The sequence below is a fragment of the Ascaphus truei genome, chromosome 1 (genome assembly GCF_040206685.1).
Source record: "Ascaphus truei isolate aAscTru1 chromosome 1, aAscTru1.hap1, whole genome shotgun sequence".
In the NCBI taxonomy this organism is placed as follows: domain Eukaryota; kingdom Metazoa; phylum Chordata; class Amphibia; order Anura; family Ascaphidae; genus Ascaphus; species Ascaphus truei.
Genome location: NC_134483.1, coordinates 183974219 through 183990560, shown reverse-complemented (window position 1 = coordinate 183990560; position 16342 = coordinate 183974219). Strand labels below are relative to the sequence as shown.

General features: G+C 42.7%; 1 protein-coding gene across 1 annotated transcript in view; it reads left to right on the top strand.

Annotated features, from left to right (window-relative positions):
• The first annotated feature begins 255 nt into the window (after positions 1–255).
• TUT7 (terminal uridylyl transferase 7) overlaps positions 256–16342 on the top strand; it is a 64173-nt gene continuing 48086 nt past the window's right edge. The window contains exons 1-4 of the mRNA XM_075599034.1: positions 256–419; positions 4939–5446; positions 15083–15255; positions 15541–15657. Coding sequence (XP_075455149.1) covers positions 4966–5446; positions 15083–15255; positions 15541–15657 — 771 coding nt within the window. The 5' untranslated portion in view covers positions 256–419; positions 4939–4965. The remainder of the gene's footprint in view (positions 420–4938; positions 5447–15082; positions 15256–15540; positions 15658–16342) is intronic.

The following is a 16342-nucleotide window of genomic DNA, read 5'->3' as shown; positions in this document are numbered from 1 at the left end:
TTTGCACTATGTCTTTCCCCTCCTATACAATTCTGCAGCTGCATGTAGCTCTTTGCCTTTTCTCTCCATCATTGCTGCTGTAATGTTTTCTTTTGCTTGTCCTGAGCTCCCTTGCTGCAGCAGGTACTATTCTCCCTCTGTTGGGCACTCCTGCATGATGCAGCGTGCACCCCGCACCTACTCCTGGGCTCAGCCACACTCTGCAGCGCGCATGCGCAGTCATGCCGGGGAATCACGTGACGCCTATGATGTGGGCGGCTCCTGTGCCACACGCCGGGATCTCTTCCTGTGTCACTGACCGACTTCCGGACGCAGGGAGCCGACCAGCAAGATGGAGAGGGGCAGATAAGAGTCAGGAGGAAGGCCAAGAGCAGCTGGGGCAGGAGGCCGCCGGGACACATAAAGAGAGGCTTGTCCAGGTTAGTGAGCTACCCCCGGACTGCGGGGTATCAGGGACCAAACACAGCTCTGTCTGCCCCATCTAGCTTTGTCTTCTGACCCCCCCCGGTCTCTATTCTTCCCCTCAGGCCCTCCCTGCTCTCACTCAACCCCCTTCAGGCCCTGCCGGACGTCACTTGCCCGGTTGCCCCCCCTACCGAACATCACTTGCCCCCCCCCTGCCGGACGTCACTTGCCCCCCCTACCGAACATCACTTGCCCCCCCTACCGAACATCACTTGCCCCCCCTGCCGAACATCACTTGCCCCCCCCCCCCTGCCGGACGTCACTTCTTGGCCCTTCAATCCCAACCGTTGCAATGTTTTTTTTTTTTATCAGACTCCTTACTGAATAAGTAAAAAAAAAACCATTAGGTTTATCAAATATAAAAGCCTATTCAAATCAAACACCTGTGCAGAGGAGACACAGCACCAATACAGTATATAGCGTGCATCTGTTTCATTTGTGTTTTATATACATAGCTTCTTGTTTGCACACTGCTTGTTTTGGCTCTGACACATACAGAGATGTGTATTGTGAGCAATCTAGATTTGGGTTGTGCTTGTCTGAAAATGAAAAGAACCTAAGGGACTACGTGTAAATGTCTGAGACAAAAAATAGTACCAAATACTGAAGACATTCTGTGCTCATTTGCATTCATTTCTTTGATAAATAAAAACAATGTTTAATCAGGAGACTTGGATACATAAACACATGTGAGTAACATTATGGTTCATAGTATTGGAGAGGATGTTGTGGGGTTATGTATGCATTACTTTATATAGTGCCTACAGTATGCAGCGCATGACAAAAGTTCAAACCAGAGCAGCAGGTCAACATTAATATAAAACAAAGCCCTGAAGTGCTTACGATATGAGTGGTATATTGGGAGACTTAACACACAGCCGGAGTAAAAAGTGCATTTATTAAAAGGCAGTCAAGAGATTTCAGGTGCATCTGGAGTCAGTAGGGTAGGTGTAATTAAAAAAAAAAAAATCATGCATTTTTAGTGGATATTAAAAATGGTAAGAAAAGGTATTTGGTGAATATGGAGTGGAAGTGTGCTGTAGGGAGATATTGGTGAAAAACGCTTGGGATAGGAGGAGACTGTAGAAGGCAAATATGAGACATCTATGGGTCGAGCATAAGGCCGCATCCATGGTTGGCGTGATGCAAATGCCGTAAGGCAATGATCACGGCCATAGACGGCACAAAGATGCAAATGTAATTTCCCCACGCGACGGCCGGGTCATGTGCGCGGTTCAGCCAATGAGGGTGAACCGCGCACGCCCCCCTGGAGCAATCAAACAGGCCATGTAAACGCTCCAGCAACGGGCGAGAGTGATGCTGCGCGTGAGTACCATGGACGCAGCCTAATTGGAGAGTAGGGTGTAATGAGAGATCAGAGTAAAGATTTATGGAGGAGAATTGTGTATCTTGTATGGAGATTAATAGGAATTGGAAGCCAGCAGGGAGATTTCGGGAGGTCAGAAGTAGATACATGTCTAGAAGAGCAGATGATTCTAGCAGCTGTGTTTTTAATGGATTATAAGGGAGAGAGGTGTGAGACGGGGGTGGGGAGAAATGTTCCAGTACTGAATTTGGGAGAGAGCATGCTTTAATGTTTGTCACAAAGTCCAGTTCAGTGATTCATTCCATTGACACTCACTTTACCGTGTCTCTACACTCTTCTTTATCAGAGAACAAGTCATAATGATATTTAAGAAAATGAAGGTTTTATAGTAATTGAGCGATTTTGAAGAATTACATTTGTGAACTATAGGTGGCTGCTGTGAAACAAGACACTCATAAGCCTCCTCGTGACTTAAAATGATGCGTAACAAACATGCCATACTCATGGGTGAGGTCATGGAGATTAAATGGGGGATATGAGTTAATGACAGGTGTGTACACACCACTGCTTCTGCTACACAGGTTATAGGAAGGGAGGACAACAGAAGCTTGTAAAAAGTAGTCTTTTCCCACCCTGCACCCTGTGCTGCTCAAACAGGGGTGTTAAGCTAAGGCCCCGCTCCCAGAGTCAGCGCGCCCGCACTGCAGACAGGCGGGGCGCTGACATACACAGACCGCGATATGCGGTCTGTAGGGGGCGGGAGTGGGAGGCTTGAGCGGGAGGGGGGGCGTGGCTTGAGCGGAGGGACCCGCTACTCTCCTCCCCCCCCCCTCCCTCCACGGCTCGGGTAAGTAAAGCAACACACACCGTCTTCACACAGACAGAGGCAGGCACTCACGCACTCAGGCACACACATACACAGACAGGCACGCACGCACTCAGACACACACTTTCACTCCACACTCCTCCCCGCTCCCCGAAGCCTCTCCTCCTCCCGAAGCCTCCCCTCCCCATTGGCTCACAGCCACACCACGTGAGGCGTCAACGCTAGGGATCACCATTCTCTTGTATCCCATAGCGGCTGACGCGCCACAGCATGTAGTAAGCTGTGCAGCCAGGGGGGACCGGGACCGGCTCCGCAGGATTCCCCTGCTGGTGGGGAACTCGCGTGTGGACGCCCGCGCCACCGAGCGCAGCGGGACCGAGGCCTAAGACACACTCTTCAGATTGACAAACTTATTTTTTTATATCCTATGTCTATACACACAATGTCTAGAGCAGGTAACACTTGTGGCTACCAGAGACGTATCCAATTACATTCTTTGTAAAGAGCTTGACAATTTATAGTAGAGAAAATGTGGCTTTATTGTGGACTTTTAAAGGGTTCCACAGTATGGAGAACGTTTGGGGTGGGAAGAAACTTATTTATTGGGGAGAAATAGCTGCCAGGTTGTTTTAACACCCCTTAGCAGCAAAACTGTACTAAACACTAAAAAAAAAAACACTGTATATGTCAGATGATCTCCATTGGTCTTAATTGGCTTTTCTTTTAAATTTGGTGCTTGTTGTTGCATCATGTTTTGCTGTCGTGAGAATTTGTACAAAGCCCTCCAATTCTCATAAAATCCTATCGACTATCCTACTGGTTTGAATACATACTCCATTCCTGATCCTCCGCAGGCACAACTGGTACATACATCCGAACCATGTGAACATTTGCTCTCTATTTAATGAGGCAGAAAAGTAAGATGTTCACACTTCTTAAACCCTGTACTGTTTACTGCTTTTAAGGCATCCTTGGAGAGTACTGGTAGATGTCCTATGCAGGGGATAAAGTCCGAAGTACACGATAAAGTCTGCTTTCCTCCCAGCTTATCACTATCTAACTGAGTAGTGTCAGAATAATACAGGCAACAATGAGTCTGTGAAGAGCTATGTTTGCTGCTGGCTAGAATACACACTGCACAAAAATACAACTTTGCCCTGGGATCTTTTGCTTTTTCATGTTCGACACCATTTACAGTGTCCCAATGTATTTATTTTAAACGTATGATTTTGTTTTCCTTCTCTTGACAATGTATTTTACATTTTCCAAATGTGTCCTTATTGGAGGTGATTTTATTTTTGCATAAAATTGTTGTTTGGCTCCAGGGCATGTACTTGAATAAGGTAACAAAAAATTAAATTAACGAGTAGTTGTGCCAATATTCTTTAAAAAAAAGTTTATGCTAATGCTCCAGTTAAAATAAACGGTTGCATCCTCTGTATACTGTATGTATATTCCATTCATCTTTCTGTGCATCACTGACGTAGTAAAAACGTTTAACACTTGCATTTTAAGGCGGGTTTTTTTTTTTTTTTTTTTTTTTTTTTTTAATGGCTTTGTATTTATTTAGGACAGGTCACCATTTCTGAGGGCCAGACTTGACATTTTTGTACATGTTTTATTTTGCTTCTTAAGATGGCTGCTAAAGTTCCATCATGTAGTCATTAAATGAGCCCAAGATCAAAAATGTCTAAATGGGGATTATTTGAAAATGGCATTTCTTAGCAGCCTAATGTGCATGTTTGGCAGTCTGCTGTACCGCTTTCATTAATGACTGTTGTTGGGTACAGCTGTAGCAGGCTTGATTTGTGCCCCTGGGGCGTTATGTTGTGATATTTTGCACCAACACTGCCATTGAATCCTATGGACACTGATATTCTCTGTTATAATGGAATATGCTGTTTATCCGGGGAGCAATGTCATGCTATATCTCTATTTACTGAAGTACTACATCAATTGGTAATAGTTACTGCCCATTCATTCAAGTGAATGGATATTAACGACTGGTAAAAACTATTTCATGGGGTAGGAGCACCAGTGTCATGATACATCCGGCTCTCAATCACGTCATCGCTCCATTACCCATGATGGAACAGAGGGGAGTCTCGTTCCACTTAGTCATCGCGTTCTGTCCTCCACATGGGTGCAGACGTCTCTCCTAGAAAAACGTGCATGATTGTGATGTAGCTACTGCGTCATGGGGCCCCTGGAGTGCCAGACCTCATGATGTAGCTATGTCTAAAGGACACCTAAAGGCTTCATTGTAAGATGAATATTTTTTGCTGTTTGTGAGTAACATTGCTGCCTTGTTCATTTTCAGGGCTGAATCCAGTCTGAGCGTGGAAAAATGGGAGATGCTGCCAGGCAAATCAGAGATCGGGGTGTGATGGATGAGGATGATTTCAAGAGAAGCCCCATAAAGCAGGGCTGCCAAAGCCATGAAGGACATGGAAACGGTCATGGCAAGAAAATGGAGAGAGACCTCAAAAAGAAGGGAATTCCGATAAAATATGGTAGCAGTCCTAGGAACGGGCCACATCAGAATGCTTTCAAGAATCTCAGTCGCAGCCCTGGTGGCCGGGCAGGCACCAGTCAAAAAGATGCAGTTAAGAGGTGGACAGCTGATGAGCCGCCCAGCAATTTGGAGAACTGGAGAGATCGCTGGTCCCCTGCCAAGAGCCAGGCATTCAACCGATCCAGGAAGGACTCGGCTCATGAAGTAGAAGATGGCAATAAATGGCAAGACGGTGGGGAAAGAGGTGTGAGGCGACAGACTTATAAGGAGCTATCCTGTGAAGATATCCCTGTTGTACATGCTGGAGGATCTGGTAATCATGTATTTAATACTTTTATATGGGAGATATCTGTTCTAGACGCTCAGTATCTGAATTTCGTGTTTGGTATTATTTGCACACTTAATAAGGTAAATGCTGCAACATATATTTTAGTAATTGCTCAGCAGTGGTTGAAGTTGTATTGATTTGTATACTATGCATGTATATCTTTATATAGCATCTTCCATGTGCATTGCGTTTTACAGCAGTAATACATGTGACATAATAGGAATAAGTGCTTCAACATAAAAGTAGACATTTGGAAAAGGAGTCACTGCCCGGAAGAGCTTAGTCTAAGTGGTAAGTAGGAAGGACTTGAGACAGTAGGCTGTTATGGTAAGTGTGTCTGCATGGATCTAGGTAAACACACGAGATGTAAAGTACAGGCATACCCCGGTTTAAGGACACTCACTTTAAGTACACTCGCGAGTAAGTACATATCTCTCAATAGGCAAACGGCAGTTCACGCATGCGCCTGTCAGCACGTCCTGAACAGCAATACCGGCTCCCTACCTGTACCGAAGCTGTGCGCAAGCGGGGAGACAATAGAGCCTGTTACATATGTGTTATTTACATCAGTTATGCACGTATATGACGATTGCAGTACAGTACATGCACCGATAAGTGGGGAAAAGGTAGTGCTTCACTTTAAGTACATTTTCGCTTTACATACATGCTCCGGTCCCATTGCGTACGTTAATGCGGGGTATGCCTGTAACAGCCAACGGATCTACCCAAATGCTTCAGTAAAGAGTGTTTTATGATGGGCCTCAAATGTGGAAAGTGATTGTGCTAGTCAGATATTGAAGGGAAGGGCATTCAAGAGGTTTTCGGCATGAGATGACTTCAGATATAAAAGGGTTAGATGGAAGACATCCTTTAGCCTTAAAAGAGAGGAGAATTATGCAAGTAAGGCCTGGGACATAGTACAGTAGGCCGTGCTGAGCAGATGCACTTACCCCCTGCATCAGTCATCAGCACGGCTTTAGCAGCCGCTTCAACATGCGTGTGGAGGCTCAGATATTTTGAGGAGACAGTCAAATTTTAAATTTGCCGCTCAGGGGAGCGGAGGAGCGGTCACGTGACCGCTCGCATCCAATGAGCGAGGGACTAGCCCCACCCCCAAAGCGCGCTCACTGCCTCGCCTGCCAGAACACAAAAAAGCTCCAGTTTGAGCAGGCGAGGCAGAGCAGGAGCGCGGATTAGCGCGGCCCGAGGCACCATGCCCGAGGCCTAATACAGGATTTAATAGGAAGGCAGAAGAGGAATTTCAGCAGGTGAGACTCTGAGACAGATTTTTGGAGAGCGTAAAGTGATTTTAGAGCAGTGTTTAGGATAGATTGTAGGGGAGACAGGTGAGAGGCAGGAAGGTCAGACAGTAGCAGGGTTACAGTAGTCGACGTGATAGAATGAGAGCCTGTTTTAGTAGTAGAGCGACAGAATTTTTTTAGTTTCACGGAAGAAAAATTAGCTACATTGTGAATGTGCAGGAGAAGTCAAATGGGAGACCTTGGGTGGAATCAAATATTTGAGCTCTCCGCGACCAAGTCTCTGCTGGCTTTAGGCGGTTGAGGGAGCACTGGCTGCTCAGCTGTCGTCCGTTTCGCTGTTGAGTTAATTTAATGTGTTTTTAGAGGTTGGGGTAGGGGGTTAAGGATAGGGTTTGTAGGGTAAGTTTTAGGTGTTAAGATTAGGGTGTTTTTTAGGGTAAGGTTAGGGGCTTGCCTTGGTGGAGAGATGTCTTTGTTGCGGGATGAGTGGAGGATAAATGCCAGCAGAGATTTGTACGCGGCAAAATTGCCGAGACCAAATATCCTAGATAGGACCTAGGCCATGTGTTGATGATGCTGTGTGTATGATAGTGCTGCAACTGTAATAGAAAAGAGGACAATAGGGACAGGCTTTGGCGGAAGTGGGAGGAACTCCGTCTTAGACTTTTTTGGGGGGGGGGGTGGGGGGTTGTTTCTTGATATCCCCCAACCCCCCTATTTTTTTTTAAAAATAACTTGCAATGGTTTTATTGCCATGTTCTAAAATGTATTATGCATTCAAGGGGCCACCTTGGCTCCTGAGATACTTCTTGGTACAGGTACTGGCGTTACATTCTGGGTTTTAAATGTCACGCGTGCCAATACAAAGCTGCAATGGAGGATGTGGGAGATTTCTATTGCCACTTTTGTTTCTCATGGAGAGGACTGGATCTCTGATACAGGGGGTGTTCACTGAAGTGGAAATGGTATTGTCCAGTCCAAGGGAACTGCAGTGAAGTGATTGGACAGTAAGGGACTAAAATGAGAGTAATCGCTTCCATGTTTGAAAATCTAAGGTTTACTGACTCGCAGGAAACTATTTTTAAGAGCTGCAACAATGCAAATATTAAAGATAACTGGTATATCTTGCACACTGTCCTATGTCATGCAAAATCTGTGCAAGGGTGTAGTAAGAAGAGGTCACAGGAATATTTACCTTCTGAAACGTCTGTCTCTTTTTGCCACTGCACCGTTCAGACAATCTTTTGTCATTTTAAATTTGATGTTCATTTTAAAAGGGAGTTAAAGATGGGTTATATTCAAATTGGAGCTAGTCACTCGAAAAATGAACAGCTCACTGTATAATGTCGATGAATATCACTGACCCATCCTTTTGCTTAAGGTTTCTGTATTATGTGTGGATGACCACCCTTTGCTTTTTATCTCCAAATGTCTTAGTCTGTAATATCTTTTTAGGGAATGAACGTTAGCATTTCCCACAGATTAAATTTATAGTGATATGAACAATTGCTATAGGTAGTATTGACTTTTTGGGAACACTCCAAAGGAACCATTAGAATTTGTTATTAATGGCAAAAAAACCTAGGCCCCCTCCATGCTCCTTGCCCGTTATGCTGAGAAATCATTTGATTGTATTGGTTGGGGTTATATATTTGAGGCACTGAGAGACTTGGATGCATCTCTTCCTCGCTGTACCAAACTCCTACGCCAAAGGTCCTCTATCTAAACATGCTGACCGTCAGGATCCCATTTAAGAATGATACGAGCAAGGCTGCCTGCTGTTACCCCTTCTGTTCGCACAAGTCATTGAACAACAAGCGGCGCATATTAGATTAAACAAGGATATAAGCGGAATATAGGTGCAGCAGAAAACATATACATTGTGTCTGTTCACTGGTGACATCCTGTTCTATTGACATTATCTGGTTCTCTGTCCTCCATTGAGAAATCTTAGTTGCCTCGCTCAAAACCCCCAGGTGAAGATGTGTGGTCGCGTGCTGCCAGGGAGTAGATACATAGACTGGAATGGAGTGTACAGAGTACACCAAAGATCCCTATTAAAGGCGCACCGCAGACCTGAGTGGTATTAGATCATGGTCTATACGAGCGTCCAAAAAACAGACATCAGTAAAATCAATTTTATTACACATATGATTATAGAAAATTCTTTAAAAACGTGATGCTTCTTAGTCTCCTCTAGGGGAGAAATATTATGCCTTCATATAAAGTGTATGTAGGACTAACCCGAATGACCCACTGTCAATATGTCTAGTTGACACACTGTCAGTATATCTGTGGTATGAAAAGGAAAAGTCTAGATCAAACCAGAGCAAGGACAAACTCCTCTTGAAATATTCATTGGGTAAAGGTATTAATATACCTGTAAATAAACCCACAGTGATAAAGAGGAGATGTTCCAGAGACTGGTGTCAGTTGTGGGAGACTTAGAGAGCAGCTCCTAAACGTAGGCTGCTATATCAATCTGTAATGATATGGTCTCCTATGAAGGTAGGTACCTCTAGGTCCATACTACTTGCTGGATCAAATCATTCATACCTGCATGGTGTATGATGATAACTGCCAAAACTGGTGCTAGGCACTTGGTAAATGTAGTCCTGTATCAGTATTGATATTATCATGAATGATCTAATTCCTAATGGGAAACGTGATGGTATAATACACCTCACAGTTATGCTTTTGGACCTATCTGGATAAGTACAGTATAAATATCGTCCAGTGGTAATTGTTCTACGGTATAAATAGACGTGTTTATAGGTGTTTCACGGTACTGTGCTTGATAGGATCGTGTGGTAGCACTGTGTAACTAATCGCGTCTGAAATGTTATATCCTCCTCCACAGTGTGTGCCGGTAGTATATATCTAAATGACTAATGGAGGCCTGGGATAGATCTTTCTCGTATGGGAAGTAGGTACAGTGTTCAATATTTATTTAATTATGTTTCTGGCCTCGCGGTATCGTGTTTTCATGATCACGTGAGATCCCCTTGGCCTAGGCTGCACCCTTTGTAAAGGGCAGGGTCCCCGTGCGTGGTTCAGTTGGACCCGTTTGTATATATGGCAGATGTGATTACTTTGATGCTAACTATGACCGGGCCAGCCAGGGGTCACAGTGAGTGCCTTGAGTTGACCTGTTCGGTTAGTATAGCCGACGGGGTGCCTGAACTTGAAGACAAAAAAAGCCTTAAGAAGAGATTGCCAGAGCGAGGATGATCGGGGCTCAGGTAAGTCCGTGTTGTTATTTATTTATATGGTCTCGTGACATCATATTCCTGAAATTTCAAGGACTCCCCCTTGCCCGGGCGTTATCCGCCATCATATGTGTGGTCACCCTAACTGGCTCAGTTGTGCCTGTATTGAATGTATGGCGGATGTATTAACTGTGGTGTTTTAGATGTACCGAAGCTGGTCGGTGTTCTATGTAAGTACCCTAAATAGATCAGTGAGTTAAATACAACCAGCGTGGTATCTTTATACTGAAGGCAGTGTGGCTTCTATACAGAGGTATACAAGATATAAATGTATACAGCACAGGTAGAACAGCGATGTTGTGGCCATAGGCGTTAAAGCCAGCATTGATTTCTCTCACTGAGGTATGAACATAGTGTCTTGTGCCACTGGAAAGAATACATGAGATTCACAATCCGCTTCTTGTCTTGGCGAGCTAGCGTGATATATTACTAAGGATAGTTGAAATCAGCAAGTATATATATATATTCCTCAAGTAGAGGTTCAAAGAAGCTTTAAGTGTGCTGCCGTGGCGGCTAAAAACCCGACGTACGTTTCGTCGCTTCGAGCGACTTCTTCCGGGGTAGAACACCGACCAGCTTCGGTACATCTAAAACACCACAGTTAATACATCCGCCATACGTTCAATACAGGCACAACTGAGCCAGTTAGGGTGACCACACATATGATGGCGGATAACGCCCGGGCAAGGGGGAGTCCTTGAAATTGCATTAGGAGCTGCTCTCTAAGTCTCCCACAATTGACACCAGTCTCTGGAACATCTCCTCTTTATCACTGTGGGTTTATTTACAGGTATATTAATACCTTTTACCCGATGAATATTTCAAGAGGAGTTTGTCCTTGGTCTGGTTTGATCTAGACTTTTCCGTTTGATACCACAGATATACTGACAGTGTGTCAACTAGACATATTGACAGTGGGTCATTCGGGTTAGTCCTACATACACTTTATATGAAGGCATAATATTTCTCCCCTAGAGGAGACTAAGAAACTTCACGTTTTTAAAGAATTTTCTATAATCATATGTGTAATAAAATTGATTTTACTGATGTTTGTTTTTTGGACGCACGAATAGACCATGATCTAATACCACTCAGGTCTGCGGTGCGCCTTTAATAGGGATCTTTGGTGTACTCTGTACACTCCATTCCAGTCTCTGTCCTCCATACCTAAACTTTTTAAGGAGCAATCCATGCAATATCCTACGTGGGGTGTTTTTATTTTATTTATTTTTATTATTATATTGGGGCGAGAAATCAGTTTTGTAGTATTAGATGAATACTTTTTTTTTTAAACTCTTTTTTGTGAGTTTTAATATACTGATCATCCTTTGATTTCTACAGCAGTTTTTAGCCCATGTCCCAAGCAGAGTAAGGCCGCGCTTATAGTGACGGCGACGCGATGTCGCCCAAAAACAAATGCATTGCTGCCGCCGCGTGCGCTTATAGTGCAAGCGACGGAGCCACCGCGAGAACCCGCCGCCGGCAAGATTTGATTTTTCAAATCAAATTGCGGGAATCCCGCGATGCTGCCGACCGGCGAAACATAACTTTCGCCGGTAGCGACGGGTGATGTCACCCGTCGTGTCGGCGGCACTATAGGCAAAGCCTAAGATGTTTGCGACACTTTCCTGTTTATGATTTGTTGCCAATATTCCAAGCAGTTTAAGCTGTAAACTGTAACAATAGATAATGTTACCGTAGTAAAATAAGAATACATTGAAGCTGCTGAGTTACACTGACTGTACGATTTGAAACTGAAAAGGCAGCCATTTTGTGAACCCTGGCAAACAGGATCTTTGCTGATTGAACACTGAAGAATGAATCGATCGGCGGCAAAAAAACCTTTTTGTTTTAATATATACAAAGTGCCGCTTGAATTGCAGCTTTAATGATCTTGAAGTGTTTCAAAAACTGGCTGAATTTGAAATTAATAAGTCGGAGGCTTTAATTGGGATAAATATCCCATATGAGTAAGTGAAAGTCCTCTCTATCGAGTACTTTAGTATTTTTCTGACCAGCTCACCATATATTCAGCTAATTATCCCTCAATGCTACAAAACTTAAGAGGAAACCTGTCAATATCTTGCCTGGATATATTACGGTTTCCTACCCAACATAGACTTAAATTATTAGTTCCCCTGATCGTAATATCTAATTTCATGTGACTCCCCTAATCTTAAATAAAACTGGATAAATTCAAACACTCGGATGCTACCTCCCTTTTTGAGGAACATGGACTTCCCTCCAGGTATGTCAACTAAAGCCTTTGAGGAGTGGGACAAAGGGGGAGTACCCAGAGTACACAACGTGTGAGCAAAATGAAATGAATAGCTTTGATTCAGCAGCTAAAGAAATAGGACTGCACCACTCTGCCTTCTTTACATTTCTCGAGCTAAGGGACTTCATTATCACTAAGGCCCCCTACGTGAAGTTTCACATTCATAGACGTGTCTTAGTAGCTGTGACCATAAAAGCTTAATATCCACAATCTACAAAATATGATCACATGAATTCCTCTATTCCAAAATTTGTCCAGATGGGAGGAGGATATGGAAGAGGAGGTGCACCAGGAGAGATGGTATTCGAGGGAGTAGCAAAGAGCTCTGTGTCTCTAGGAAATGACACGTTACAGGATATCCTTGGGGTTAACTTTCCTCTAGATCCATGGGATGCATTACTCTGCAGGCCAGTTGAGCCATTTGGATAGACCACAAAATAAGCTGATGGCTCACATATATCTGGCAACCAGATATGAAATAGCAAAGTCATGGAAACGAGAGAGAAAAATCTAGAACAGGTAACGGAGGGTGTTCCTAATGGAAAAATTGCCTGCAAAAAGACACACCACAAATGTTATAACGGTAATTATTTCAAATATACTTTTTTTTTTTTTTTTTTTTTTTTTAACGAATTTAATTAGAAAAGTAAAACAAAACCCACATCTTTCTAGATAATATACTTAATATAGATGATCCGAATCAAATGGAAACGGAAAAACTGTAGCATAATCTGACTTTCCTATAACTGCAGCTACAATCCCCCTTCCCCAACTTCCCCTCTCAGTACTCTGCCGTCGCAAAGGGGGACGTCATCTAAGTAAGCCCAATGTGTACGGAACTTCGGCAGGTAAAATAGACGTTGCTCTGTATTGAGCTATGTTAACTACCATTCCGTTACCATGGTAATTTATCAACAACCTCATAGTATATTCCGCTATTAGAATTTCTAAGCTTTTACCAACTTGATATGTCACTCGTATAGTGATTGTATTTTCTAGCAATACGTGCGACGGCCTTAGTCGAGGTAGAGGTCTGTCTGGGTAGACAGCGCGGATTATCGCTACGAGATTCAACTTAACAATATAAGTATGCAAGCTTATTATTATTATTATTGTTGTACAAAGCCATAAGGAATGTAATTAACTCCTTATTGCACCACCAACGAGACCTCTTTGAAAGGGTCTATGTAACAAATGAGGAAAAAATTACACGAGATTAAGAGTTGACTTTTATTGTAATTCACAATGTGTACTAACTGTTACCTTCAATGTATATTGTAGTTCTCTGAAAGGCTCGCTAGAGGGAGAAAATACATTCTAAGTAACAATCGGTAGCTGCACTTTCTCTTAAAGATCCTGTTTTCCTTCTGGCTTTATTTACATAGTGTTACATGGACATTTTTTATGGGCTGTTTTTGTTCTTTCATCCCCCCCCCCCCCCCACTTTTATTTATTTATTTTTTAACTGAAATTACGTTATTTTAAATAATTGCCACTTTTAATGTTTGAAAAAATGAACATTGCTGGTCTGTACTTGTAGCAATTGTTCCTATAATTGATTTTCTTTCACTTTGCACCCCTCACACAGTCTCTGATAATTAATGATCTACTTTTTAATTGAGTTGTCTGAATTGGGAAAGTCTTTGACCTCTTCTCTCTTTATTTTTTATTTTTTTTATTTTTTATGATTCAGTTATAGTGTACAGGTCTTCAAAATCCTCCGATTTATCTTAGTGTCCTTAAGTAAAATAGATCTACACTACTAAGAAAAGTTTGTTTAGCACACTTCAGTAGATTTGATGATGAAACATGAAGTATTAAAGCTCTGTAATGTTATAGAATAATGTTTATAAACTTATCTAGATCTTGCAGTATATTTAATAATTATGAAAAATTTTTTTTTAAAAGTAAATACATAATTGACATTTACCATCCACATTTATAGTCCTTACTATTACACCAATGACCTGTTTTCTGGCGCTGGCCATGCTGACAAACCTGTCAACACCGCGACCGGCAACAGTGCCCTCAATCATGCTTTACTAACGCAACGCGACTGGGAGCTCTGATGCCGGCGGCCGTGACGGAGTCATCCTTGCGCCCCTCCATCTGGCGGGGCATTGTGTCTCGGCGCCTCATGTCCCTGAAGTTAACTTGTGGAGGGGGGAGCGAGATGAAGCACACCGGGTAAATGTAGTGTGGCCAGGGGGGGGCGGGAGGTGTTTTTGTGTCTGATGCACACCTCTGACAGTTGTCAGCATAATAAAAAATATGTATGTTTAAGAGGGCCAATTACAATATGTTTTTTACTGCGTGGTTTTGGTGAGCTAAATACAACTGCCTTTATAATCCAAGGGAAGGAAATTGCTTTGGAATCAAACTGAATGACATTTGTTATAGAACCTTCTTTTTAGGTTGCACTTATAGTGCCGGTGACAGCGACGTGACCTCGCGTCAAAACAAATGCATTGCCGTCGTCGCGTGCGCTTATAGTAAGAGCAACGGCTTGGTCGCGATCGCTGGAAGTCACCTCAATTTTTTTTCCAGCTACCGTAGTCTGCCGGCGACGTCACTATAAGCGTAGCGTTAGCAAGAATAGTAATAGAAGACTCACCAGAGTGACAGAGCGTGTCCCTGTGCCACTAAGTAGGATGAGCTATTTTGCTCTCCTCCCTTTCCCTAAGATTTTGACCAGCTTTGCTACTCCCCCGTATTATAACTTGGCAGCATGTCAAATCGCGTCTTGTTTTTGTTAAAATGATGATCAGATGGTTTTGGTAAATGAACGTTGCATGTTTTTGTAATTTCTCAGATTCTTTAAGGCAAGTAAAACCAAAAAATGACCGACCACACCGCAGGTCTGAACATGATGAGGAGGGCTGCAGCCCTGTCATAGAGGAGTCAATGCTGTCGAATAAAGAATTGCTGGGTTTGCAGCAGGCGGAGGACCGCTTGACGCGAGACTGTATATACAGGCTCAAAAGGGTAAGCGGTCTTTTAATACCACAAACACTGCTTCCTCAAATCATTGCCTTTAATCTTCTAGGGACAGATTGGTTATCCTTGCTGCTATTGAGCCCTAATTGGCCACTTAACTATCCAATGGAGGTGACTAATATTTGAATAAACATTGTTTTGCCACTTTTATCTAAATTTGTAGCCCACATTATAAATAAAAAAAAATATATATATTTATATATAATTATTTTTTTTCAATTGAAATTATGTTTTTTACAAATGTAACTTATTTTGAATCTATTCATATTTTAGCGTCCTCGGAAATACCCAACAGCTGCCTATTCATGTAAGCTCTGTGACACGCTGATCGAATCTATAGCATCCGCTCATAAGCATATCAAAGACAAGAGACACAAGAAAAATCTAAAGGTGAGTGACTTCAGTTCCGGTTGTAAAGGTAGCAGGCAAAACAAGTCCATTCTAAGAAGTAGACAAACCCTTTTAGTTGAAACCTCATTTGATGCTTTAGGAAAATTGGACATGTTGCCCGTTCTTTGTTATTGGCTCTGAAAAGAATCCTATATTTATCCAGCTTGTCATTTGGACAGACTAAAGACTGAAAGTAAAGCACAGATCAAAATCACCTTTGCTAATAAAGCCTTCTCTCTCACGTGGTACTTGCTGAAAATTCATTTGTGTATGTAGAGTATTTATTGTAATTATTATAAGTAGCTGTTAAATTGCCCACCCACAATCCTAATTATCTGCTGGTTCTGTCTGTGCTTCATTGAAACTGCTACTCTCCTGACCTTGTTTATACATGTCCCCCATTTTAATGTGGTGAATACAATAATGTACATTTTATTACCAGTGAGTGAAAGCACCTCAGGAAAGTGGTTGTTTCTTTGCATACCTAGACAATGGCATAAAAAAAGGTAATCAAATGATTACACTTTTATGTTCCTTGGTAGTGCCCAATTACACACTTGTCCTATAAGCCGCAGACTGATTGCAGTGTTTAAAATATGAAAGTAGTGTGTGCTCCAACAGTCCTGGAATTATTTATTTATTTTCCATAAATGAATCCTAGAGATGTGGCTTTTCTATGGAGGGT